At 39.3% G+C, this 26,093-nt stretch overlaps 2 protein-coding genes and 2 pseudogenes across 2 annotated transcripts; 3 read left to right on the top strand and 1 right to left on the bottom strand.

Moving 5' to 3' along the window:
* The first annotated feature begins 3,532 nt into the window (after nucleotides 1–3,532).
* Nucleotides 3,533–4,471, top strand: Olfr235 (olfactory receptor 235). The gene has a single exon (NM_146686.2). It carries the CDS (start codon nucleotides 3,533–3,535, stop codon nucleotides 4,469–4,471), a length of 939 nt encoding a protein of 312 aa, NP_666897.2.
* On the top strand, nucleotides 8,682–10,458 carry Gm17802 (predicted gene, 17802; annotated as a pseudogene).
* Olfr1434 (olfactory receptor 1434) lies at nucleotides 15,155–19,289 on the top strand. Its single transcript, NM_146685.3, has 2 exons — nucleotides 15,155–15,272; nucleotides 18,332–19,289. The coding sequence occupies exon 2, from the start codon at nucleotides 18,351–18,353 to the stop codon at nucleotides 19,287–19,289; it is 939 nt and encodes a 312-aa protein (NP_666896.2). The 5' UTR covers nucleotides 15,155–15,272; nucleotides 18,332–18,350.
* Nucleotides 25,155–25,602, bottom strand: Olfr1435-ps1 (olfactory receptor 1435, pseudogene 1; annotated as a pseudogene).

Below are 26,093 nucleotides of genomic sequence, written 5' to 3' on the forward strand. Positions count from 1 at the left end.
AAGGAGCCCAGTTCATGCTCACTCTGGTGGTTCAGTCTCTGGGAGCCCCCAGGGGTTCAGGTTAGTTGACTCTGTTGCTCTTCCTGTAGAATCCATATCCTCTTCAGATCCATCAATCCCTCCCCAAACTCTTCCATTAGACTGCCTGAGTTCCATGTAAGTCTTGGCTATAGGTCCCTGAATCTCTTTTGAGTCAGCTGTTGTGTGGATCCTCTCAAAGGACAGCCTTGCTAGACTCCTTTCTACAAGCATAACATAGTATGAACCAATCCCTAACAGTGTTGGATTGGAGTAACTGGAGTGGGAGCTTGCCAAATGAATGGGTCTCAAATTGGGCAGATTATTAGTTGGCCATCCATTCAGTCTCTGTTCTATCCCCTGTCCCTGAATTTCTTATCGACAGGATACATTTTGTGTCAAAAGTTTTGTGGGTGGGTTGGTGTCTCTATAACTCCATTGGGGTTCCTGCCTGGCTATAGGAGGTAGCCTTTTTAGATTCCATTTCCTCAGTGTTCTGAGTCACAGATAAGGTCACTCCCATTGATTCTTGGGGGTTTCCATTACTGTGAGTCTCTGTCATGGCCTCTAGATATTCCCCACTTCCCCAACTCCTTCAGTGGGTGCAGATTTCCATTCATTCTCATGGCCATCTGGCCATCTCTCCTATCCTTCCTTGCACTTGACCCTGAACCAATCCACTTCCTATTCCCTCTCCTACCCAGTTCCCTACTTCCATCTGCATCTTATGACTATGTTATTCCCTCTTGTAAGTAAGATTAACGTATCCTTGCTTATGCCTTTCTTCTGGTTTGGCTTCTTTGAGTCTGTATAGTATAGTATGGGTATCCTGTATTTTATGGCTAATATCCACGTGTGAGTGTCCTTTTGGGCCTAGGCTACCTCACTCTGGATGATATTCTCAAGTTCCTTCCATTTGCTTGCAAAATTTATGATATATTTGTTTTAATAGCTATCCCATTGTGTAGCTGTACCAAATATTCTTTATCCATTCCTCAGTCAAGGAACATCTAGATTGTTTTCAGTTCCAGGCTATTATGAATAAAATTACTATAAACATAGTTGAGCAAATAACTTTGTGGGATGGTGGAGCATCTTTTTGGGTATATGCTCAGGAGTTGTATATCTGGGTTCTGAGGTAGAACTATCCTAAGTTTTCTGAGAAACTGACAAATTGATTTCCAAAGTGGTTGTACAAGTTTGCACTCTCACCAGCAATGGAAGAGTGTTCCCCTTGCTCCACATTCTTGCCAGCATGTGGTATCACTTGAGTTTTCTTAGCTATTCTGATGTGTGTAAAAGATTTAACCTTAGAGTTGTTTTGATTTGCATTCCTCTGATGACTAACGATCTTGAAAATTTCTTTAAGTGCTTCTCAGTCATTATAGATTCCTCTGTTGAGGATTCTCTGTTTAGCTCAGTACTCTATATTTAAATTGGCCTCTTTGAGTTGTCCATGTCTATCTTCTTGAGGTCTTTATACATCTTGGATATTAGCCCTCTATCAGATAAAGGGTTGGTGAAGATCCTTTCTCATTCTGTAGGCTTCTGTTTTGTCCTATTGACAGTGACCTTTGCCTTACAGAAGCTTAGTTTCCTGAGGTCACATTTATCAGTTGTTGATCTTAGAGCTTGAGCCAGTGTTGTTTTGTTAAGGAAATTGTCTCCTGTACCAATGTGTTCAAGTCTATTTCCTCCTTTCTCTTCTATGGAATTTAGTGTATTATGTTTTATGTTGAGGTCCTTGATCCACATGAATTGAGTTTTGTGCAAGATGATGAATATAGATCATTTGCATTCTTCTACATATAGATATCCAATTAGACCAGCACCATTTGTTGAATATGCTTTCATTTTTCCATTGGTTTTGGGTTCTTTATCAAAGATCAATTTTGGGTTTATTTCTGGGTTTTTGATTCAATTCCAGTGATCAATGTATCAGTTTCGGTACCAATATCATGATGTTTTTATCACTATTATTCTATAGTACAGCTTGAAGTCAGGGATGGTACTTCTGACCAAAGTTTTTTTATTATTCAGGACTTTTTTTGTTTTTTCTAAATGTTTTGTTTTTCATACAAAGTTGATAATTGCTCTTTCAAGGTATATAAAATTGTTTTGGAATTTTGATGGGTATTGTATTTAATCTATAGATTACTTTTGGAAAGACGAACATTTCACTATGTTAATGAGCAAGGGAGATCTTTCCATATCTGATCTCTTCCTCAATTTCTTTCTTCAGGGACTTGAAACTTCATGTTATACAGATCTTTCATTTGTTTGGTTAGAGTTACACCAAGATATTTTATATTATTCATAGCTATCTTAAAGGATATTTTTTCTTAATTTCTTTCTCAGCCTGTTTATCATTTGTATAAATGAGGGCTACTGGTTTCTTTGAGTTAATTTTATATCCAGCCACTTCGCTGAGGTTGTTTATCAGTTGTAGAATTCTTTGGTAGAATTTTGGGGTTGCTTATGCATACTACCATGTTACTGGAAATAGCACTACTTTGACTTCTTTTTTTTTTCTAATTTGTTTCCCCTTGATCTTCTTTATTTGTCTTATTGCTCTGGGTAGAATTTCAAGTACTATACTAAATAGATAGGGAGAGAGTGGTATGACTTGTCTTGTCCATGATTTTGGTGGAATTGCTTCAAGTTTCTCTCCAACAGTCCCTCTGTACAAGGAGGTCAAGGAGGTCAAAGAATAGGGTTTTTTTTTTTCCAGGTTGTTTCAATGTCCCTGGGTATTTTGATCTGCCTGGATTCTGGTTCTGAATCTAGAGCTGCCTGGAGCCATTGTGTCTAATTGCAGGCAGGGTGAAGACATCTTGGGAACATTAGAGATTTGGCATCACTCTATCCAGATGCAGCTGTCACTAACAGTAACAATCAGGATCCAATGGACAGTCACCATGTACCCAAGTGTGGGCTGAGTCTATTCATTTGTCATTAGTTCTATCATCTCAGTAACTTTCTAGTCAAAGACTTCTGTTGTCCTCTCTTTAAGTAAGTGTTCCAAGTCATTGTGTGGAAGCCACTGGGATAATTTAATATAGAGCAAGGAGAATGAGAACTAAATTGTGAAATCAATAAAATCCTTCTGTGTGTCTGTTAATTAGAGTGGCCCTACTCACAAAAGAGACAGACCCTTTGGCATCAAGGCACTACCTGTCTCTTTCTAAAGTCCCTCATATGACCCTTCCATAAGAAGACTAATTTAAACTTTATTAGGATCTTAGTATTCTGCTCCACAAATGTATGGATTACAAATGTGACAGTGTGATGCAGACTTGTGAGTGTGTGTGTGGGTTTGGGTTTGTGTGTGTACTTATTTGTGTTTGTGCATGTTTGTGTGATCACTTATTTCTTAGGTATTGTTTTAAGAAGTTGTCATTAAATTTTAAAATGTTCATCATTATCTATCATTAAAATAATAATCCAATGTTGATGGAGACAACAGTGCATTTTCTCATTTCCTTTCTGATTTAGGAGCACTAGCACTGAAGACATGATTGGGGAAAGAAATATTACCAAGATCACCCAGTTCATCCTCCTGGGATTCTCAGATTTCCCCAGAATCACAGTACCTCTTTTTGTAATGTTTTTGATGATCTACACTTTGGCTGTAACCTGGAACTTTTCCCTTATTGCTTTAATAAGATTGGATTCCCACCTTCACACACCCATGTATTTCTTCCTCAGTAATCTCTCCATTATAGACATCTGCTATATCACTTCCACAGCCCCCAAGATGCTTTCCAACTTCTTCCAGGAAAACCAAACTATCAGCTTTGTGGGCTGCATAGTTCAATACTTTATCCTTTCCACTATGGGGCTGACTGAATCTTGCCTCATGACAGCCATGGCCTATGACAGGTATGCTGCCATTTGTAACCCTCTTCTGTACTCATCAGTCATGTCACCCACACTATGTGCTCAGATGGTGATGGGAAGCTACACAGCTGGACTCACAGGCTCTGTATCTCAGATATGTGCCTTGCTGCAGCTCTATTTCTGTGGCCCTAATGTCATTAGGCATTTCTTCTGTGACATATCTCAGCTATTAAATCTATCCTGTAGTGATGCTTTCTTTGTACAGGTCCTTCTTGCTATATTAACCATGTGTTTTGGAATAGCAAATGCCTTAGCCACCATGCTGTCCTATGGTTTCATCGTCCTGTCCATCTTAAAGATCACTTCAGCTAAAGGCAGGTCCAAGGCCTTCAACACCTGTGCTTCTCACCTGACAGCTGTTTCTCTCTTCTATAGTACTGCCATCTTTGTCTATTTGCGATCCAGCTCTGGTGGCTCCTCTAGTTTTGACAGATTTGCATCTGTCTTCTACACTGTGGTGATTCCTATGTTGAACCCTTTGATTTATAGTCTGAGAAACAAGGAAATCAAAGATGCCATGAAGCGGTTGCAGAAAAAGAAAATTTGCAGCTAATGGTGCAGATAAGGTTATTTCAACAAAATGCCATGTCAGATTTACTGCTATCCACACTCACATGCACATGGATGGAATCGTACAAAGTTCATGGTAGTTCAGATAAATATGTTTTTTAAACAGACTGTATGCCAACATGAACCAACATTTGATTTAATGTCATTGAAACACATTAGTTTTAAGAACAGCAGGGTCATAATTCTATGTTACAAAGTGGGCATCTCACCATTAGTTATTTTATCTATAAATATTTGAGAAAAATCAAATTGGGAAAGTTGTGGAAGCCTGGACCTGTTAAATTACTTGGCTAAGCCTCTACAGAAGATTGCTGATTGATTCTCATCCCCAAGTCTTCTAACATTGTGTCATTAGTAATTTGATGTAGTGTAATAAAGCCACTGATTATTCTGTGATCCTGAGCAGGTGAGAATGATCACAAGGAAACTTCCTGTTTGAAAGAAACAAAGCCACACATTGGCCTTCTTGTGCCTTTTAGGATGACTAATCAGAAACAGCTTGACTTTGTCAAAGTAAATGGCTTTATCAATTTTAAGCCAAAACAAAAGTGGAAGCTTGAATTGTAAAGAAAACTGGTGAGCAAGGCATGGTTCCTTCATTGCCATTTCCTTAGTGTTCTGGTGGTGTGGTTTCTTATCTTATGGGTCAATAGCAGTATATGAAATGGTGAGACCTGATCTCTCTTACTTGTCTACATTAAGACCAGAAAGTTTGTCCTGGGTTGTTAGTGCCAGTCAGAACACTCCATGAAATAAATTTTAGGTATTTCTGAAATCTGCTCAAATTTGACCTTAGTAAGACTTATGTCAACTTATTGTAATAAAGTGTCTGGACATTACACATTGTTAAGGACATACCAATCCATGGGAATCTGAAAAATGAATTCAACTAAAATTCAATATCAAGCTTCTTTATGTTTGATTTAAAAAATTGAGAGGTTTTTGAACTCTAAAATAGTGCAGGTCCTTAAAACTGACATATCCTACTTTAAAACCACTGACTCATATCTATAGTATGCCCAGAATATTTTGAATGGTTTTAAATAATTTTTCTCAGACGACTTTAATTCTGAAAATTATAGTTGTTAATAAAGCATCTCAGAAGTAACTGCCATCTTTCTTCTTAGTACTGGCAGCTTATATTTGTAAGCAAATGTGGTTTTTGTTTTGCATAATAAATTATTTTAAAACAAGAAAAATTGACTAACACTGTGTCTAGTAATTCAAAAATATGCACTGAGCCTAAAATAATACTTTGGATTATTCACCAGACCAGACACAAACCCTTTGGTCTACAATGCTGTCCTGCTTGTAAGATTTGCCATGGAAGTGGTGGCACAAGCTTGTGAAAGTATCCAAACAATATCTGGTATGACTTAACATCCACTCCACAAAATGGAATCCACACCCAACACTGCTTGGGAGAGCAATAACCTGAGACTTAATAGGACCTAGGGTATAACTAAATAATACTTGTTTAAAAAGAAGGGAAAATGTAGTGATAAAATACATCCTATTGTTATCCTGCTCTATCAGTGCCTTGTTCAGCTATCATCAGAGAAGTTTCTCCCTGCAACAAATGGGAACAAATATAGAGATGCACAGCCAGACATTACACAGAGAGTGAGAGGGCTCAGAACACTCAGCCTGGAAATGGGATATCTCCATCAAATCCTTCCACTCAGAGCTCAGGAAACCCTAAGAAAGAAGAGTCAGAGAGAGTGTAAGAGTCAGAGGACATCAAAAACAAAACAAAACAAAAACAACAACAAAAATACAAGTGCTCTAAATCAATATGAGCAACACTCATATGAACTCAGAAAAACTGTAGCACTATTCATAGCTGCAAGAGGCTGAGCCAGGTCCTCTGCACTTATGGATTCCAGTATAGTGCTTTAAGGATTCCCTGAATATGTAAACATGTGGGGCTTTTATTCTTGTGCTTTCTCTTGGACTTCTTTCCTTCCTGTTGGCTTCTCTCATCTTTGATGTTTTATTTTGTTTAATTTTACTCTGTTGTATTTGAAAAATGAGTGAATGAATAAAAACCTAACTGTGGTAAAGGCCAAAAAACAAAACAAAACAAAACACAAAACAAAACAAAACAAAACACAAAACAAAACAAAACAAAAAAACCCATTGCTAAGATACCAACACATGAGAGACTGAAATGTTCTTTCATATTGTCTATGCATGTTCAGTATCTTGACTCCTAGTATTGTGTGGCCTTAAGCAAGTGATATAACAGTAGTAGTAGAATAACTAAAACTTTAAGCTGGTATTTTAGAGTATTGCAGTGGAGGTCCCATTTATCAATTCTTGATCTTAGAGCATGAGCCACTGGAGTTCTGTTTAGCCCCTGTGCCAATGAGTTCAAGGCTCTTTCCCACTTTCTCTTCTATTACATTCAGTGTATCTGGCTTTATGTTGAGGTCCTTGATCCACTTGGACTTGAGCTTTGTACACGGTGACAAATATGGGTCTATTTTTATTCTTCTACATACAGACAGCCAGTTAGACCAGCCCCATTTATTGAAAGATGCTTTCTTTTTCCCAAATATATTTTTGGCTTCTTTGTCAAAGATCAAGTGTCCATAAGTGTGTGGGCTTTTTTCTGTGTCTTCAATGCTATTCAATTGATTGACCTGTCTGGCTCTGTACCAATAACATACAGTTTTTATCACTATTCCTCTGTAGTACAGCTTGAGTTTAGGGGTGATGATTCTCAGAGAAGTTCTTTTATTGTTAAGAATTGTTTTTGCTATCCTGAGTTTTTGGGTTTTCCATATGAAATGGAGGTTTTGTTTTGTTTTGTTTTGTTTTGTTTTGTTTTTGAGTTCTTGAATTCTTTGAGAAAAATCAAGTTGGGAAAGTTGTGGAAGCCTGAACCTGTTAAATCACCAGCCTAAGCCTCTGCAGCAGATTTCTGATTGATTCTCATCCCCAAGACTTCTAACATTGGGTCATCAGTATTTTGATGTAGTGTAATACAGTTGGGGCCATCACCATTGATTATTCTGTGATCCTGAGCAGGTGAGAATGATCACAAGGAAACTTCCTGTTTGAAAGAAACAAAGAGCTAGATTCTTTTTGTTTTTTCGAAAGGTAACTTTTTTCTTTAATATTTTTTATTACGTATTTTCCTCAATTACATTTCCAATGCTATCCCAAAAGTCCCCCACACCCTCCCCCCGCCCCCACTTCCCTACCCACCCATTCCCATTTTTTGGCCCTGGCGTTCCCCTGTACTGGGTCATATAAAGTTTGCCTGTACAATGGGCCTCTTTCCAGTGATGGCGACTAGGCCATCTTTTGATACATATGCAGCTAGAGTCAAGAGCTCCGGGGTACTGATTAGTTCATAATGTTGCACCTACAGGGTTGCAGATCTCTTTAGCTCCTTGGATACTTTCTCTAGCTCCTCCATTGGGGGCCCTGTGATCCATCCAATCCTGAGTGAGGTATCACAATCACAAAAGAACTCAAATGGTATGTACTCACTGATAAGTGGATATTAGGCCAGAAATTTAGTATAGCGAGATATAAGATACAATTTGCAAAACACATGAAACTCAAGAAGAACGAAGACCAAAGTGTGGACACTTTGCCCCTTCTTAGAAATGGAAACAATCACCCATGGAAGGAGTTACAGAGACAAAGTTTGGAGCTGAGACAAAAGGATGGACCATCTAGAGACTGCCATATCCAGGGATCCATCCCATAATTAGCCTCCAAATGATGACACCATTGCATACACTAGCAAGCGTTTGCTGCAAGGACCCTGATATTGGCCTAGCAAACAAAGAGCTAGATTCTAAGGATCATGTCTTCGAGTCAGGATTCTCGATCCAGAGACAATGGCCCGGACGGGATGGAGCAGGAAGGCGTCATCAAGAGTTACTGGAACGAGATTGTGGATAGCTTCAATGACATGAATCGATGAGAGAGTCCCTCCTCCATGGTATTTATGCCTATGGTTTTGAGAAGCCCTCTGCCATCCAGCAGCGAGCTACTCTTCCTTGTATCAAGGGTTGTGATGTGATTGCTCAAGCCCAGTCTGGGACTGGGAAACCATCTAGAGACTGCCATATCCAGGGATCCATCCCATAATTAGCCTCCAAATGATGACACCATTGCATACACTAGCAAGCGTTTGCTGCAAGGACCCTGATATTGGCCTAGCAAACAAAGAGCTAGATTCTAAGGATCATGTCTTCGAGTCAGGATTCTCGATCCAGAGACAATGGCCCGGACGGGATGGAGCAGGAAGGCGTCATCAAGAGTTACTGGAACGAGATTGTGGATAGCTTCAATGACATGAATCGATGAGAGAGTCCCTCCTCCATGGTATTTATGCCTATGGTTTTGAGAAGCCCTCTGCCATCCAGCAGCGAGCTACTCTTCCTTGTATCAAGGGTTGTGATGTGATTGCTCAAGCCCAGTCTGGGACTGGGAAAACAGCTACATTTGCCCTATCAATTCTGCAGCAGATTGAATTAGATCTAAAGGCCACTCAGGCTTTGGTTCTGGCACCCACTCGTGAATTGGCTCAGCAGATACAAAAGGTTGTTATGGCATTAGGAGACTACATGGGTGCCTCTTGTCATGCCTGCATTGGGGCCACCGATGTGCATGCTGAGGTGCAGAAGCTGCAGATGGAAGCTCCCCATATCATCGTGGGCACCCCTGGCCGGGTGTTTGACATGCTTAACCGGAGATACCTGTCCCCCAAATACATCAAGATGTTTGTACTGGATGAAGCAGATGAAATGTTAAGCCGTGGGTTCAAGGATCAGATCTATGATATATTCCCAAAGCTCAACAGCAACACACAGGTAGTTTTGTTGTCTACTACAATGCCTTCTGATGTCCTTGAGGTGACCAAGAAATTTATGAGAGACCCTATTCGGATTCTTGTTAAGAAGGAAGAGTTGACCCTGGAAGGTATCCGCCAATTCTACATCAATGTGGAACGAGAGGAGTGGAAGCTTGACACACTGTGTGACTTGTATGAGACGCTGACCATCACCCAGGCAGTCATCTTTATCAACACCAGAAGGAAGGTGGACTGGCTCACTGAGAAGATGCATGCCCGAGATTTCACTGTTTCTGCCATGCATGGAGATATGGACCAAAAAGAACGAGATGTGATCATGAGGGAGTTCTGCTCTGGCTCTAGCAGAGTATTAATTCCCACTGACCTGTTGGCCAGAGGCATTGATGTGCAGCAGGTCTCCTTAATCATCAACTACGACCTTCCCACCAACAGGGAAAACTACATCAGAAGCGGTCGGGGTGGTCGGTTTGGCCGTAAGGGTGTGGCCAATGGTGACAGAAGAAGACAAGAGGACTCCTCGAGACATTGAGAATTTCTACAACACCTCCATTGAAGAGATGCCCCTCAATGTTGCTGACCTCATTTGAGGGGCTGTCCTGCGACCTGGCCCTAGCCCAGGGTTCAGTCCTGGGATGGGGCTAAGGAACAGCTGGAGGGGGGAGGGGAGGGAGCCAAGGGATGGACATCTTGGTTTTTTTTTTCTTTCTGTTTTTTGTTTTTTGTTTTATTTCAGTTTTTTTCTCTCTCTTTGAATAAATGTCACTTTTTGAGGCAAAAAGTAGGAACCGTGAATATTTTAGACAACCTTTTCTTTGGGGTAGGCTCTGCCCCAGGCGCCGTCTCCTTCCCCCTAAATACTAATGCATTTCCCTAACCTAGTCATCTCGTTCTTAACGGCTTTCCTACCCCAGCCAAATCTCCAAAAGTGAGTCAAAGGGCTAAAAACATGGCTGGCCTCATTTGCTGGACCAAATCTACAGGGAGAACCCCTGAGTGAGGTTGTCCAGGGAATTGTCCCCCGGTGAGGGGAGCAGGAGAGAGAAAATGGTAACCATTTTTACATTGTTTTGTATAGTATTTATTGATTCAGGAAACAAACACAAAATTCTGAATAAAATTACTTGGGAACTGCCAAAAAAAGAAAGAAAGAAAGAAAGAAAGAAAGAGAGAAAGAGAGAAACAAAGAGAGGAAGAAAGAAAAAGAGGAAAGAAGGAAGAAAGTCACACATTGGCTTTCTTGTCCCTTTTAGGATGGCTAATCAGAAACAGCTTGATTTTGTCAAAGTAAATTGTTTAATAAGTTTTAAGCCAAACACAAAAGTGGAAGCTTGAATTGTAAAGAAAACTGGTGAGCAAGGCATGGTTTCTTCACTGCCGTTTCCTTAGTGTTCTGATGGTGTGGTTTCTTATCTTATGGTTCAATAGCAGTATATGAGATAGTGAGACCTGATCTCTCTTACTTGTCTACATTAAGACCAGAAAGTTTGTCCTGGGTTGTTACAGCCAATCAGAACACTCCATGAAATATAATTTGATATTTCTGGAATCTGCTCAAATTGGACCTTAGTAAGGCTTATGTGAATTTATTGTAACATAGTCACTGAACATTAAACATTGCTAAGATACCAACATATGACAGACTGAAATATTCTTTCTTATTGTCTATGCATGTTCACTATCTTGAATTCTAGTATTGTGTGGCCTTAAGTGAGTGATGTAATGGTGGTAGTAGAATAACTATAACTTTAAGCTGGTATTTCTGAGTATTGCAGTGGAACTGTTTTCTCTAGGTACACATGAACTTCACCATCATGAAACAGGATTGATTTCCTTACAATGAAATATTTATAATAGCACAGAGATAGCTGTGCCCACTGAAATGGAAAGGATAGAATGTTACTATCATCTCCAAATCCAAGAATAGTAATTTGCACCTTTAGCTGCAGCATTAATAAGGCCGGGGGTTTCCACGGGCTTCAGACCAACTTGGGCTACAGTGTGAGACTATGAGGGAAACAAAGAAACAAAGGCACAAACAAACCCATGCAAGCAAACTCCCTTCTTGAAACAGGAAATCATAAGGCCCTTACCTGAGATGATAGTTACAAGTGCTTTCCCACAGTTTCATGTAATAGTATATGTGGCTGCTTTTGCTTTTGTTTGTTTATTTTTTCATGGCATATATAGGATGTGCATGGTTGACTAGTAGCTGGAACTCCCCAGGAAAGCAGTTGCTTGTTAGTCAAATATGCTGGAGAGGGGAATCATTGTCACACTGCTGGTGAAGAGTTATTCATGCTTTGGTAAATAACTCTAATTGGAATATTTAGCCCTAAATGGGATGTCTCCACGGAGTCCCTCCCATTAGAGCTCAATGGACACCACAGAAGTGGAGGCAGAAAGGGTATGAAATAGAGAATATGCAGGGCAGCAGGAGAACAAAGTTCATTTGAACTCACAGAGACTGAAGCAGTAACAATGGGTCTTTGTACCAGTTCCTCAGAATATAAATTATAGCTTCTAGCTTAATGTTTTTATAAGTCTATGAATGAGTGGGCTTCCAATTCTTATATCTCATCTTGGCCTGTTTTCTTTCTGTTGGTTTACCTTGTCCAATGTTAATGTGTTTGATTTTTGTTTCATCTTATTATATTTTGTTTTGCTAAATAAAAAACCCAAAAAGTATTGGTGTTAAATTTGGGGTATCAAAAGTGATCCTTGCACATAATAAACTCTTCATAGAATTAGCAGGATCTTGGGGCAAATCCTCAGAAACTTATGGGAGATGCCTAAGGCATCATGAGTTCCTTGGGTGTCTGGGCTCTATGGGGTGTGTGATGCTACCTGAGTGAGGTTCATCGCTCTCTATGGTTCTCAGGTACTTAAGTCTATTGTTTGAGAATTTCATAATGTATATAATGTATTTTGATGAGGATCACTCTTTATTCCTTCCCTTCCAATTCTTCCCTTACCTCCTCCACCACTGTAACCCTAAATTTCATGTATTCCTTTTAAAACATGCTGAGACCACTTTGTGATGACAGTATTGGGGGTAGGGGTTGAGCCATCTATTAGAGCATGGGTAGCCTCTCAGGGGCTTCATACGCGAGAATTCAATAATTCTCCCTTTCTAGGGAGACTCAGTTGCCATTAGGTCTTCATCTAGAGGTGGGAACTTGTAGACTTATATTTTTCAAAATATAAGGGTACTTAAATACTTCAACATCCCTTCTAGCCCACCACACAGTAGAGGTAATGGAAAGGAAAGATTAATATGGCAAAGGAGGATGTGGACCAGTTTAGAAATAGTTCTTTGAGGCGAATCCAATCTGTGTTGTCAGGACATCAGCAGCTCAGTTCACATGAATCAGCAGCAGTAGCTCCATCAGCTCCAAACATAATTTATGAATCAGGCTCTGCCAGTCAGCCTGAGTATGTGGAAACGTTAAGAAGCCACCAGAATACCACCATGAGTTCTTTGGTGTATTTATTTCTATGATGTAATGACAAAGGATGACAATCAAAGAGTGGCAAATCAAATCAATACCACACAACATCATTAGTGAATATCAACATCAGTCAAGCCCAGTGAAAACCAGCAAAGAGTGGCAGGTCAACACTGAGTTGACTGTTGTCTGTGGGGTTGTTTATACCTTTTCCAAACATCATGTGTTCTCTCAAGTGTCCACTCTAGCAAAGCATCATATAACCCTTTCCCAGGCAGCTTCCAGAAAAACATCATGTGTCTGTGTGTCTGCTTCAGCAAAAACATCCTCTCACAAGACAGTTTCCAGAAAAACATCATATTCCACAACTGAGTCTCCAACAAAACCATAAATTTTCACATCAGGAACTCATTATTGCCTTTCAGTACATAATAGAGGTTGTCTGGAATGATTGGGTAGAGGTATTGGGCCTAAAGTCATAGTTTCCTGTGAGTTCCTGTATGCAATTGCTGTGCTGTGTCTGGAAGTTATTATTTTGCTGTAATCATTCATTGCCTCTGGCCTGTAAAATCTACTTAATGAAAGAAATTTTCTGATGGATTTGACTTATAGGAAATGTTAGATTTCTAAATAACATGTGTACACTCCATTAATAAAGAGGTTTAATAATACTATGAAATTTAAAGTTTTTATAATCTTTATCTAACCTAAATATCGTCAGAGTACTGAAATGTCTTAGGTATTACTGTTATTGTCATTTAATAGATGGAAATACTGTGGTTTGAAATAATGTATACAACCAGAATATTCCACCACCCAACGTTTAAAAATTTGTATTTGTGGTGTGTGTGTGTGTGTGTGTGTGTGTGTGTGTGTGTGTAGGCCTGAGTGCTACCTTTGGGAGTCAACTCTTCCCATCCACATGGGCCCAGAAGATAAGGCCATATTCCTAGGCAAATGAATGGACCTGGAGGGCATCATCCTGAGTGAGGTAACCCAGTCACAAAAGAACTCACATGATATGTACTCACTGATAAGTAGATATTAGCCCAGAAACTTAGAATACCCAAGATATAAGTTACAATTTGCAAAACACATGAAACTCAAGAAGAACGAAGACCAAAGTGTAGACACTTTGCCCCTTCTTAGAATTGGGAACAAAACACCCATGGAAGAAGTTACAGAGACAAAGTTTGGAGCTGAGACAAAAGGATGGACCATCTAGAGATTGCCATATCGAGGGATCCATCCCATAATCAGCCTCCAAATGCTGACACCATTGCATACACTAGCAAGATTCTACTGAAAGGACCCAGCTATAGTTGTCTCTTGTGAGGCTATGCCGGGGCCTAGCAAACACAGAAGTGGATGCTCACAGTCAGCTATTGGATAGATCACAGGGCCCTCAATGGAGGAGCTAGAGGAAGTACCCAAGGAGCTAAAGGGGTCTCCAATGCTATAGGTGGAACAACAATATGAACTAACCAGTACCCCCCCAGAGCTCGTGTCTCCAGCTGCATATGTATCAGAAGATGGCCTAGTTGGTCATCAGTGGAAAGAGAGGCCCATTGGTCTTGCAAACTTTATATGCCTCAGTATAGGAGAATGCCAGGGCCAAGAAGTGGGAGTAGGTGGGTAGGGGAGTGGAGGGAGGGTATGGGGAACTTTGGGGATAGCATTTGAAATGTAAATGATGAAAATACCTAATAAAAAAGTACTCTCACAGAATGAAGAATCTTGGCAGTCTCAACCCAAATTTTATTTTATGATACCCACACCCAAGGTTATGATCAGGATAAGTAATTCTTTTCCTGAATGTCAGGTTTGTTTTTTTTTATCATAAACTGGTGGATAACTTGGTACCCTGTCTTATTCACTTATGAATACTATACACTGTCATTCTCTTAGAGCTGCTGTATTATTTATTCACAATAGATACTTGAAAAATGGTGTATGCATATTTATATAAAATAAAGTGATTTCTATGTTGTATGCATAAACATTTATTGATGTCAAATGATATTACCAGTGGCTCATTCAATATTGTGAAAATCCTTTAACATTTCTGATTTCAAGTTTATGACCTAGAAATTGAGTTTTGGGGACTAGCAGACACCTATGTCCTTTGCAGACCAGTGTCTCCAAGGTCAGGCATGTTATGATCTGGTGTCATAATAGGATCACAGGGGAAGTTAGGAATTGATGCACATGGAAAACTGGGCCTTTAATTATTAGAAAAATCTCCATGACAACCATGATGCCAGAAACAAGTGTCTGTCGTATATTTTCTCTAATTGGCTTTTTTTTTCCACTTTGGCTCTGAACAGCATATTTAGAGGATTCCCCAGTGTTGCTGTCTCACTTGGTGTGAGCAGACAGCCAGGTTAATGGCCAAAAGCATCCATTAGGAATATACTAGTGCCCCTCCTCAAAAATTACTTGAAATATTGGCAGTTTCAACATTTGGCACGAACTTTGTCTTCTGCAGTGTGTGGATGAAGGTCAGAGGGTAAGCCTTGTAGTTAGAATCAACTATCTCAAGGTCTTTCATTTTTACAGGAGGACTCATAGTTTAGTTAGATTTATTGGGGGTAGCCTTCCCTATTTTTCTCCTAGCCCCTCTCCTAACTTCCATATCCTGCATATTTTCCCCTCAGTTTCTCTTTGTACTTACCCAAATGATCTGCTGTTCAGAGAAAGCGTATATCCTATGTTTAAAATTTCAGAGAGGTTCTTGTTGAATTCTCAAGTATGTACCTTGGATTCTGTTACTTTCTATCTCCTATGTATTAAAATGGGGAGAATCAAATCAGCGGGGGCTAAACAAGACTATCTGTAAAGCCTAGGTGATGTTAAAAGCCAGAAGTTGAGATCTGGATCAGCAGTAAAAGTTGGCTGACTTTCAGATTTCCTAAGATCAAAGCCTGCTTGTCCATGTATCTCAACTACTCCCTTCCCTGAAATACTTTATTGCACCTTTGCTCACAAGGGCTATGTCTCTGAAATAATAGGAATTATATTCTACTCAGATGCACAGCTTTGGCTCATGAATTTCAGTTGTAAGAGATGAACCAAGCCTTATGATATGACTGAGTACTCATGCACAGTTCTACTAGACTGTTCACCATCTTCAAATACCTCTCCACTGTCACCTTTGGTGGCCCCAGAGACAGCAGCTTTAACAGTACAGATATGAGACATACCCCCTGTAGCCATAGGTAGTTTTGGTTTAAGTGTCCAGACCAGGCACAGGTAGTACTAGTCTAGGTGCCTACTCAGGCAGAGGTAGTGCTGGTCTATGTGTCCACTCAGGCATAGGTAGTGTTAGTCTAAGTGTCCACTCAGTCACAGGTAGTGCTGGTCTAAGTGCTCATTGCAGACACAGGTAGTGCTGGTCTAAGTGTCCACTCTAGACACGGGTAGTGCGGGTCTAAGTGCCCTTTAAGTTTCTCTTACTCACATTTTACTTACTCAGCAACCTGCATTTAACTTATTATTCCCAACACATCTCACTGAACTGGGAATGTTATTAAATCAGCATTGATAAGCTATACTTAGTCAGTCAAACCTTTAACAGGTTTTCTACTTTAAACTCTTTTGGGAGATGCTGAACACCGAGAACACTAATAATAAGAGTGAGTATGTTCTCCCCCTCTCTAACATTTCAATAAATTACCCTGTAAAAATACTCAGAGTAAGAATAGTATTTCATAACTTTTCAGTCTTTCTTGCAAATAGTGAGCAACAGAGAATATTCCTACATGTGCTTGCCCATATCACCAGAATTCTGTGAGATAGTGACATAAATTTCAACCATCTTGTGTGTTTCACTTATTTTTATTAAACTGATCAAGTAAATTGATTTCAAAAATGTTACCCAGGAGAGTTTATAATTTCAAAATGTTTCCATTAAAGTTAACTAATCTTGGATGACCTGAGGAACAACATTGTTCAGTGTACAACATACAGAAAGATGTCCAAAGTTCATAAAACCATAGTGAAAAATTCAGCAAAACCATGATTTTCAGTTGCAAGTGCAAAGTTAAACAGGACCAGTTAATAAGACATTTAGCATATTCTTGTGGATGGATGCACATGTGAGGAAACAGCACTTAACACTAAGGAGAAAGCCTCCCTCAGTCCCTCATTCTCAGTACTGTTTTCTAGATGGCACTTTGTGGAGGAAAACAAATGCAGCAACACGGAGTGGCAGTTAGAAAAGTGATATGAGACAGAAATCCATATTCTAATAACTATTTCTTAGTACCGTTATTGAAACCTACAGACAATGTTTGTAGGACCTAGATTGTGAAAGGGTCCTTGTTATCTCATCTTTGTTCTTCTATCAACTGTATTTTACAGAGGGAGGTGATAACTTCAAGAATAATTGCTAACATTATTGGAGCTTTGCCATGTCAAGCCATTTATGTCATTCAGTCTCTTGAGCAGTTCAAGAGGAATTTTGGAAATGCTTCATATAACGTGTATGACTGTATGTTTATATTCATATGATTGTGTGTGTGCACATGTATGACTGTTAATCTCTGAATGTGTGTGAAATAGAAAAAATAAAGAGCCAAGTATAGAGAGACATTGACCACATATGTGAGAGTAATTATACAAGCAAACATATACAAGATTAGGAAAGCATTCATCATGTGCTGTGGTGCCTGTCCCTTGCTGATTTAGAATATATAGTTCACACAGAAAGTATTGTTGTACCGTCTTCATATATTTTGTGACTATTAACATACGTTTAATTACATTTTATTATTTTTGTCTTAACCAGGTTTTCCATTTATTTTAATGTTTTTACTTCATAATTTCTCTTTGGAAGTTACACTTTATCCCAAGAGTGTATTAATATAATAATTGACCTACAGTGAGTTAGATCTCAGATTCTATTGGTGGAGGTATACTCGTTCCACAGTAATTTAAATGACTAACCTTGTCATTTGAAGATTCTTATCAACACATCTGTTTTTGAAATGCCCATTTATTCTTTTGATGCTTGTCTGTCATTGTGAGAATAAAGAGCTATCAATGTTAACAGTACACGTGCTTTCCTGCCAAGTGTCAATGTATTCTGAGACTCATCATTTGCATCCTCAAAATATGTCTGAATTACAAATCATGACACTTTCATCCAGGCCAGTTTGGGGATGTTGTGTGTTAAAACAATGTCAGGAGAAGAAATTGTAAAATTTATTTTGGGGTTCTGTATATGACACTTTCATAGGAAGAATGATTGTCTTCACTAAGAACATACACTTCTGCTACAAAACACTGTGTCAGAATTACAAATCACAATAGTATAATCCAAGTTATTGTATGTGTGTATGTGTGTATGTGTGCGTGTGTATGTGTGTGTGTGCGTGTGTGTGTGCGCGCACACACACACACTTATTTGTATTTGTACATGTTCTTGTGTGTGATCACATTATTTCTTAGGCATTGTATTCAAGAAGTAGTCATTAAAGTTTAAATGTCTTTCTTTAATGTAATGCTCTAATGTCACTTGAGTCAGCAACGCATTGTCTTATTTGTCTTTTGATTTTAGCAGGACAAGCACAGAGGTAATGATTGGGGGAAGAAATATTACCAAGATCACTCAATTTATCCTCCTGGGATTCTCCGATTTCCCCCAAATCACAGCACTGCTTTTTGTTATGTTCCTCACCCTGTATATTACAGCACTGACCTGGAACCTGTCCCTTGTTGTTTTAATAAGGATGGACTCCTATCTCCATACACCTATGTACTTCTTCCTCAGTAATCTGTCCTTTATAGACTTCTGCTATATCTCTTCTACAGTCCCAAAGATGCTTTCCAACCTCTTCCAGGAAAAGCAAACTATCAGCTTTGTGGGCTGCATAGTTCAATACTTTATCTTTTCCACTATGGGACTGAGTGAATCTTGCCTCATGACAGCCATGGCCTATGACAGGTATGCTGCCATTTGTAACCCTCTTCTGTACTCATCAGTCATGTCACCCACACTATGTGCTCAGATGGTGATGGGAAGCTACACAGCAGGACTTGTAAGTTCTTTATCTCAGATATGTGTCTTGCTGCAGCTCCACTTCTGTGGATCTAATGTCATCAGACATTTCTTCTGTGACATGCCCCAGCTGTTAAATCTATCCTGCAATGACACTTTCTTTGCACATGTCCTACTTGTCATATTAACAATGTTTTTTGGGCTTATAAACGCCTTAGCCATCATGGTGTCCTATGGGTATATCGCCTCGTCCATCATGAAGATCACTTCAGCAAATGGTAGGTCCAAGGCCTTCAACACCTGTGCTTCTCACCTGACAGCTGTTTCTCTCTTCTATAGTTCTGGTATCTTTGTCTATTTGAGTTCCAGCTCTGGTGGCTCCTCCAGCTTTGACAGATTTGCATCTGTCTTCTATAGTGTGGTGATTCCCATGTTGAATCCTTTGATATATAGTCTGAGAAACAAGGAAATCAAAGATGCCATGAATAGGTTGCAGAAAAAGGTAATCTGCAGCTAAGGTAAGAGATAAGATTTCACTACAACACCATGTGAGAATTACTGTTACCTGCAATCATGTACACATGGCTGGAATACTACAAAGTCCATGGCACTTCAGATAAAAATGATTTTGAAATAGACAATATTCCAATATAAACCAACAATTGCTTTGGTGCGTTTGAAATGCATCATCTTTAGAACCAGTAACATCATAATTTCCATGTTGCAGGTGGGCTACTTCTTCATTAATTATTCTATCTACAGGTATTTTAAAAATATCAAGTTGAGAAACTTGTAGAATCCTGAAACTTGTTAAATTACAAGGAATGCCTTTAGAGAAGATTCCTGATCAAATCCCTGACCTCAGATTCTACTAATTCTGTGTCATCAGTATCGAGATGTAGTATCCTAAAGCCTGAGCCATCACCATTGATTACTCTGTGATCCTGAGCAGGTGAGGATGACCATGTGGAAAGTTTTTGTTTGAAAGAAACAAAGCCACACATTAGCTTTCTTGTGCCTTTTAGGAAGACTAATCAGAAATAACTTGATTATGTAAAAGCAAGCAAGCAAACAAACAAACAAACAAACAACACTACCTAGTCATTTAATATCTAGGTCAAACACAAAAGTGAGAGCTTGAATCATGAAGAAAAAAATCATAAGGAAGGCGTGGTTTCTTCAGTGTCATTTCCTTCGTCTTCTGATAGTTTGATTTTTCTGGTCATGACTTTTAGCAATATCTTATGAGCCAATAGTAATATATGAGATAGTGGGACCTGATGTCTCTTCTTTTTCTACATTACAACCAGAAAGTTTACCCTGGATTGATAGAGCCAATCAGAACATTCCAAAAATATATATTTTGATATTTCAGGCCCCTGATTAAGTTTTGTCTGAGAAGACTTGTGTGAATTTATTTTAATCTGAGGGTAACAGCACATGATAGACTGGCATGTTCTTTATTATTGTCTATGCATGTTCAGTATTTTGTTTTAGTATTATGTCATTTTTAAAAAGTGATGTAATGGTCATAGTAGAATAACTTAAACTTTAAGTTGATATTTCTCAGTATTGCATTGGAACTGTTTTCTCCAGGTAGACATGAGCTTCATCATCATGAAGCAGAAGTGCCTTACAGACTACCTTGGTTCACAGCCATGGGAGCTAAATATTATAATAGTACAGAGATAAGCATGTCCATGGAAATGAAAGTGATAGAATGTTAATATTGACTGTAGAGTCAAGAGTAGTGATTTACCCCTATAATTCCAGCTTTAATAGGGCATAGGATTTCCATGGGCTTTACGGCAACCTTCGCTACAAAGTCATTTCAGCCTAGGTTACAGAGGGAGACAATGTCACAAACAAATCTATGCAAACAAACTCTCTTCTTGAAACATGGCATCACAACACCCTTGCCTGAGATTATATTCATCAGTCCTTCCTCCCCACTCCCAGTTTCATATAAGACCACATGTGGTTGGTTTGTTTTACTCCCTGAATACATAGGATGTGCATGATTGACTAGGGGCTGAAACTCCCCAGGAGGGCAGTTGCTTGTTGGTCAAATATGCTGGAGTGAAGAATTCATTGTTGATGCTGCTGCTCCAGTCATTCTTGGTTTGTTAAGTAACTCTAATAAAGTCACTGGTTCACAAAACTGGACTTGGAAGGAATCATTTTTTTTTCATCTGTTCATTCCGTCTATATCTGGGTCATTGCACGTTTATTTATATATTCCCAAGAAAATTCCTGAAACATTCAGGGAGTTCAAAGAACCAGGAGAGACTATATAGATAATTATGCAAACTGAGTTATCATTTCTGGCCAGTAGTCTCAATTCAGATATATGTTTGTGTTCCATGTCTCTGGTTTAAAGCAGTACCGTGTGATGTGCAAACAATGGCCTCATGCTACTTAGATCTGACAAAATTGTTAATATCTCTGTCATTATATTTTCAGAGATTCATTAGATTTTTTTTTATTTGTGAGATTATAATATACATAATTTCTCCGCTTCTTCCCTCTAAGAATTCCTATTGTCCTTCCTTATCATTATTGGAGAGTTTCACACATACATACAACAAACTTTACTTGAGAATTACTTGAGAATTTCATTCATATACATAATACATTTTGACCATATTATCCACTGGTTCTCCCTCGAATTCCTCGCAGAGCTTACCCTATGGAACGTGTCTCTCTTCATTCTCTTTTTGTATTCCCCATTGAAACCATTTAGTACTATATATGTGTTATATATGTGTTGGTGTAGTTTGACACCATAATGGTCCAGGATTACAGAGGAAGGGTTAAGAAGAGCTTCAGTACCTTATCCTTCAGATGAGGACAGCAGGAGTTTGTTCCATCCCCCATGCCATCTGGCACCATAAAGTTTGCTGACCTACCATTAATCTAGTAAGAATGTTTTCATAATTTACTTGTTTTGTTCATATTATATCCTAGTCACAACCACCTCCTCCAAGTCCTGGCCTTACAAATCTCTCACCCCATTTCCCTGTCATTCTCCTCAGAGAAGAGGAAGCATTCCCTTGGATACCACCCCACCCTGGAACATATAGCCTAGCAGGATTAAGTATCTCCTCTTCCACCGAGGCCCACCCAAGCCGTCCAGTTAGGGGAAAGGAATCCAGTGGCAGGCAGCAGAGACAGAGACAGTCCCTGATCCAATTGTTAGGGGACCCACATGAAGACCAAGCTACACACTTGCTACAAATGTGCGTAGTGCCTAGGTCCAGTCCTTGAACAGTCTTTGGTTGGTGGTTCAGTCTCTGTGAACCCCTATAGACTCAGGTTAGTTGACTATGTAGATCTTCTTGTGGTGTCCTTGACTCTTCCAGCTTGCTCAATTCTATCCTCTACTCTTCCACAAGGCACCCTGAGCTTCACCTGATGTTTGGCTATGGGTCTCTGGATGTTTCCATCTGCTGCTGGGTGAAGCCTCTCAGGTGACAGATATGCTAGGCTCCTGTCTGTAAGCACCGCAGAGTATCATTAACAGTGTTAGAAGTTGGCTCTCTCTCATGGGATGGATCTCAAGTTGAGCCAGTCATTGATGGCTGTTTCCTCAATCTCTTCTCCATCTTTATCCATTTGCTTCTTGTAGGCAGGACAAATTTTGGGTTGAAGGATTTGTGGGTAGGTTGAAGTTTCCCTCGTTCCACTGGAAGTCCTGTTTGGCTGTGGGAGGTGGCCTCTTCAGTCTCTGTATCTCCCTCTGGTATAAATCACAGCTAGGGTCATCCTCATAGACTCCTCATAGCATCCCCCATTTACAGTCTCCAGCCAGTCTGAGAGATGTCCCTTCTCACTCCCAGCCATCTCCCTTCCCCTCAACATCATATCTCTAGCTGCATATTCCTCTTCACACCTCTCCTACACATTTCCCTCTCTCCATCCTCCTCTGATGACTATTTTGTTTCCTCTTCTGAATGAGACTCATGAACTGTCCCATGGGCACTCCTTATTACCCAGTTTCTTTGGGTCTGTGGATTGTAACATGATTATCCTACACTTTATGGCTAATGTCCACTTATAATGGACATGTATATCATATGTGTCTTTCTGCACCTGTATTACCTCACTCAGGATGATATGCTCAAGTTGCATCCATTTGCCTGAAAAGTGTATGATGTCTTTGTTTTTAATAACTGAATAGTGTTCCATTCAGAAATTCAGCTCCATTCAGTGTGTACCTGAACCATATTTTCTTTATCCATTCTTCTGTTGAAGGACATCAAGGATGTTTCCAGTCTCTGGCTATTACAAATAAAGCCACAATGAACATAGTTGAGCAAGTGTCCATGTTTTATAGTAGTGTATCTTTTAGATATATGCATAGGAGTGGTATAGTTGCATCTTGAAAAAGAACTATTCCCAATTTTCTGAGAAACCATGCCAAATTGATTTGCAATGTGGTTGTACAAGTTTCCACAACCACTAGCAATGGAGGAGTGTTTCTTTTGCTCCACAGCCTCAAAAACCATGTGCTGTCACTTGAACTTTAGATCTTAGCCATTGTGACAGGCATAGGATAGAATCTGAATTGTTTTGATTTGCATTTCCCTGATGACTAAAGACACTGAACATTTCTTGAAGTGCTTCTTGGCCATTCCTCTATTGAGAATTCTTTCTATCACATTATTTTTTCTTCCTTTTTATTAAATATTTTCTTCATTTACATTTCAAATGCTATCCTGAAAGTCCCCTATATACTACCCCCACCCTGCTCCCCACCCCACCCACTCCCACTTCCTGGACCTGGCATTCTCCTGTACTGGGGTATACAATCTTTGCAAGACCAAGGGCCTCTCATTCCAATGATGGCTGACTAGGCCATCCTCTGCTACATGTGCAACTAGAGACACAAGCTCTGGGGGGGGGGGGGGTACTGGTTAGTTCATATTGTTGCTCCACCTAGAGGGTTGCAAACTCCTTTAGCTCCTTCGGTACATTCTCTATCTCCTACATTGGGGGTCCTGTGTTCGATCCAATAGATGACTGCGAGCATCCACTTCTGTATTTGCTAGGCACTGGCATAGCCTCACAAGAGATAGCTATGACAGGGTCCTGTCAGCAAAATCCTGCTGACATATGAAATAGTGTCTGGGTTTTGTGGTTGTTTATGGGATGGATCCCTGGGTGGAGCAGTCTCTGGATGGTCCCTCCTTCTGTCTCAGCTCAAAACTTTGTCTCTGTAACTCCTTCCATGAGTATTTTGTTCCCCCTTCTAAGACGGAATGAAATATCCACTTTGCTCTTCCTTCTTGTGTTTCATGTGTTTTGCAATTTGTATATTGGGTATTCTAAGTTTCTGGGTTGTGATTGGGTTACCTCACTCAGTATGATATCCTCCAGATAGATTCATTTGCCTAAAAACTTCATGAATTCATTGTTTTTAGTAGTTGAGTAGTATACCATGGTGTAAATGTACCACATTTTCTGTATCCATTTCTCTGTTGAAGGACATCTGGGTTTTTTTCAGCTTCTGGCTATTATAAATAAGGCTGCTATGAACATAGTGGAGCATGTGTCCTTCTTATCGGTTGACACATCTTCTGGATATATGCCCAGGAGAGGTATTGCAGGATCCTCCAGTAGTACTATGTCCAATTTTCTGAGGAACCGCCAGACTGATTACCAGAGTGGTTGTACAAGCTTGCAATCCCACCAGCAATGGAGGAGTGTTCCTCTTTCTCCACTTTACATCCTCGCCAGCATCTGCTGTCACCTGAATTTTTGATCTTAGCCATTCTGACTGGTGTGAGGTGGAATCTCAGGGTTGTTTTGATTTGCATTCCCCTGATGATTAAGGATGTTGAATATTTTTTCAGATGCTTCTCAGGCATTCGGTATTCCTCAGTTGAGAATTCTTTGTTCAGCTCTGTACCCCATTTTAAATGAGGTTATTTGATTTTCTGGAGTCCATCTTCTTGAGTTCTTTGTGTATATTGGATATTAGTCCCTTATCTAATTTATGATTGGTAAAGATCTTTTCCCAATCTGTTGGTGGCCTTTTTGTCTTATCGACAGTGTCTTTTGCCTTACAGAAGCTTTGTAATTTTATGAGGTCCCATTTGTATTAAGGAAAAGTAATTGTTGCTTCTGCATATTTTTGTTGTTAGAGTTGGGATTCTATTCTTGATGCTATCTGCTTTTAGGTATAGGAGACTTTTGGGATAGCATTAGAAATGTAAATGAAGAAAATATCTAATAAAAATAATTATAGAAAAAATGAATATAAAATTGTTTAATCTCTTAAACATCAGCATATTTATTTGTAATGCTAATATAATATTGACTTCTGCCTCAACGGGTGTTGAGGTCATTAAATAAGGTGTGAATAAGAAAGTCTTTACATGATGCTTGATAAATAGAACTTCACTCCAGGGATGTAAACTAATAGCATGAATAATTTTGTCTCTTGAGTCATGGCCAAGAAGTGACTTTCCTTTCTACATGACTTAAAAAATTACTTATTTATGTGTATGAATTTTTGCCTGTATGTATGCATATGCACCATGTGCATGCCTGTGGAGGCCAGAAGGTGGCCCTGGATCCTTTGGACCTGGAGCTGTAGATGGGTGTGATATCTTGGGGTCCATTGAGTTTATATAGTAGAGGCCTATTAAGGACAGATCACTAGGAAGACTTACATGGATGTGTGGAGGTGGGAATTCATTCTTATTAAAACAATGAGGCACAAGTTCTAGGTACAGAAATATAATAAATTGCAGAGCTGTGATTTGGTGGAAATCTGAGAATCCCAGGAGGATGAACTGGGTCATCTCAGTATATTTCTTTTCATAATCATCGTCTTTATGATCCTTGATGAGTAACAACAACAACAACAACAGAAGGAGGAGGAGGAGGGGGAGGAGGAAAAAAGAAGAGAAAAGGAAAAGAAAATGCATTGTTAACTCAGTTAAAACCTTACTATTTTCAGATTATCCATTTTCTCACCATCAAGTCCTGGCAAGAAACATCTAAGATCTACATCATAAGAAAAAAAAATGTAAATACTTGAACTGGTAACCTTTAAGTAATTGCTTATTAAATAACCAAAATTATGAATGAATTTTTATAGCACTATAAAATGGTCTTATAATGAATGTCATATACTATGAGAACATAATTCAGAACTGTTAAAACAGAAGACAGATTATAATTTCAAACTCATTCTTGATTTAGGCAGAGGTTGCACATCACTGGGTGGTATGCATTCAGCATAAATAGGTGAATAGTTGTAGTCTGTGCACATACATGTGAACACATACATAAATAGGATTACATTTACTGA

This window comes from Mus musculus, chromosome 19 (genome assembly GCF_000001635.26).
Source record: "Mus musculus strain C57BL/6J chromosome 19, GRCm38.p6 C57BL/6J".
NCBI classification, from domain to species: Eukaryota; Metazoa; Chordata; class Mammalia; order Rodentia; family Muridae; genus Mus; species Mus musculus.